Here is a 2,127-nt window from a genome sequence, read left to right as displayed (position 1 = left end):
ATTCGAGCTTTAATTGCACAATTTCATCTTCACCACAGTGTGACTAATGTAACAAAATATTTTTTTAAGATGGTTTTACGATATAAACTCATTTTTTAATATTTTGATTTGGGTCGCTTTCATTGTAAGGGTGCGAAGTATTAGTCGGACAATTGCGTCATATTGCGTCATGCGTTACAAGAAACATACCGACTGATTCGCTAGCCGCCATGCGTTAGAACAGTACCGACGGATAGAAAGAGACAAATTTCATTCATTAAAATACAATAGATGAATGCGTATTATTACATATGATATGGTAAAAAGAAACAGAGATAACTTTAAATATGTGTTTTTTAGAGGACATTAGTTTTATTAATGGATATTAAATGGAAATTTGTGTATTTTGTATGATTGAAGATATGAAGTTAACAAAACCATATTACGTTATTATGTACTAAGTTTTAAATAATAGTTTTATTATGAAGTAGTGTATTTTGGCAAAGTAATCGATAATATTTATTTTTCATTAAATGTTCACACGCATATTACATGAATAAAATAATAATAAATTTAGTAAATTATAACATAGCAATAAGAATATGGATTTAGTACTTTGTAATTTACAATAACATGCCTGAATTTCACAAGTTTTTCAAGTTACGTAATTTGGTTGTATTATGATACTCAATAGAGATGTGATGTGACTATTTATTTTCGTTAAATGACATCAGCTGATCGAAACTGTTCATGGCGAAATTTCCATAAATGACGTAGTGTGTACTAAAACAACTTTGCTAACTAGTTTCATACCATTAACTGAATACTTTGCTAACTAGTTTCATACCATTAACTGAATCCGACCTTCAAATATGACTACACCTTGCTGTTACACCCTGTATAATCGCCACTACGAAACATCACGTGACATTTCGTACGCTTATGTCAACCCCATACATTGTTAGCGTTATATTTCTATCGCCGTGACTGTCGTTCCGGTTCCAAAAAAATCACAGTGATAAATCATCGTGATGTTGTCACGACTGTTACTTCCGTGACTTTGTCACGCCTATAACTTAATCACGGTATACAGTTTTAGCCAGCGGCTTCTTTCTAATACTTATAGCTGTTTTTTATACAATGATTTAAGTTTTTACTCCCTTTGTAATAAGTTTCAATTCAATTCAAAAAGTTGATTTTGTATTTAATGTAATTTTGTTTGTTACTTATTTAATGCGAATCTTTGGATTGTTAAAAATAGCAATAAAGTGTAATGTAACTATATTTCTAGTAGAATACACAAAGTAGATTATACATAAATATAAAATACCAACTTTTCCTACAATAAAACAAATATACAAAAATATTTTACTTTGTTCTTACATAGGTTTATAATAACTGCTGCAGATTTTTTCATCCGCCCTTTCTAGTAGTAATAAGCACCTACGACCCTTGTAAGTGAGCAAAGAAAGTCATCCTATTTCATTCACTCCCATCGCCGAAATGGCCCGATTTGAAGAGAACTACAACGAATGGCGCGCTCAGTCACCACGGAACGGAGATCGCGCATTGTATCAAATACATATGTCGTGATGTGAGTGACGGAGATAGCTATTGGAACGGAGGAACACCTATGTGACTTTGGAACGTCGCTCCTTCGGAACGAGTCACGGTGATACTGTTTGGCGGCGGATCATCGCGATTTTTTCATCGTGACGTTCTTTATCACCCACCTCTAAGTTCTTCTCGAAGAGTGAATCAGTGAGCTTGTGTTTGTTGGAAAGTGATTTTAAATTATTTAAAAAAAAAGAAATAATGTCGAAGCACAATTTTCCATATGAATTTCATGATGTGGATGAAAATTTGTCCAAGGAGCTAATGGAGAGTCTAAAAGGTATCTATGTTTTTCATGCATCGAGTATACAACCAGAAATAGAAAAGACATGTCTTATAATTTGTTTGAAAGTATTCTGCCATATCATTACGGACTCTAAAATTGAACTTCGACACACGCTACTCCGACCATATGTTACATCGACATGATTTTATTCAAGACAGTACGCTACTTCGACCATATGTTACATCGACATGATTTTACTCAAGACAGTACGCTACTTCGACCATATGTTACATCGACATGATTTTAGT

General features: G+C 33.2%; 1 protein-coding gene across 1 annotated transcript in view; it reads left to right on the top strand.

Moving 5' to 3' along the window:
• Window positions 1-1,794: 1,794 nt before the first annotated feature.
• LOC113225717 overlaps window positions 1,795-2,127 on the top strand; it is a 9,934-nt gene continuing 9,601 nt past the window's right edge. The window contains exon 1 of the mRNA XM_026458119.1: window positions 1,795-1,873. Within this exon, the coding sequence (XP_026313904.1) occupies window positions 1,795-1,873 (79 nt within the window). The remainder of the gene's footprint in view (window positions 1,874-2,127) is intronic.

This window comes from Hyposmocoma kahamanoa, unplaced genomic scaffold (genome assembly GCF_003589595.1).
Source record: "Hyposmocoma kahamanoa isolate Upper Pololo Valley unplaced genomic scaffold, ASM358959v1 170, whole genome shotgun sequence".
Lineage (NCBI taxonomy): Eukaryota > Metazoa > Arthropoda > Insecta > Lepidoptera > Cosmopterigidae > Hyposmocoma > Hyposmocoma kahamanoa.
Note: the sequence above shows the minus strand (reverse complement) of the source record. Positions and strands in the feature narration are given on the sequence as shown.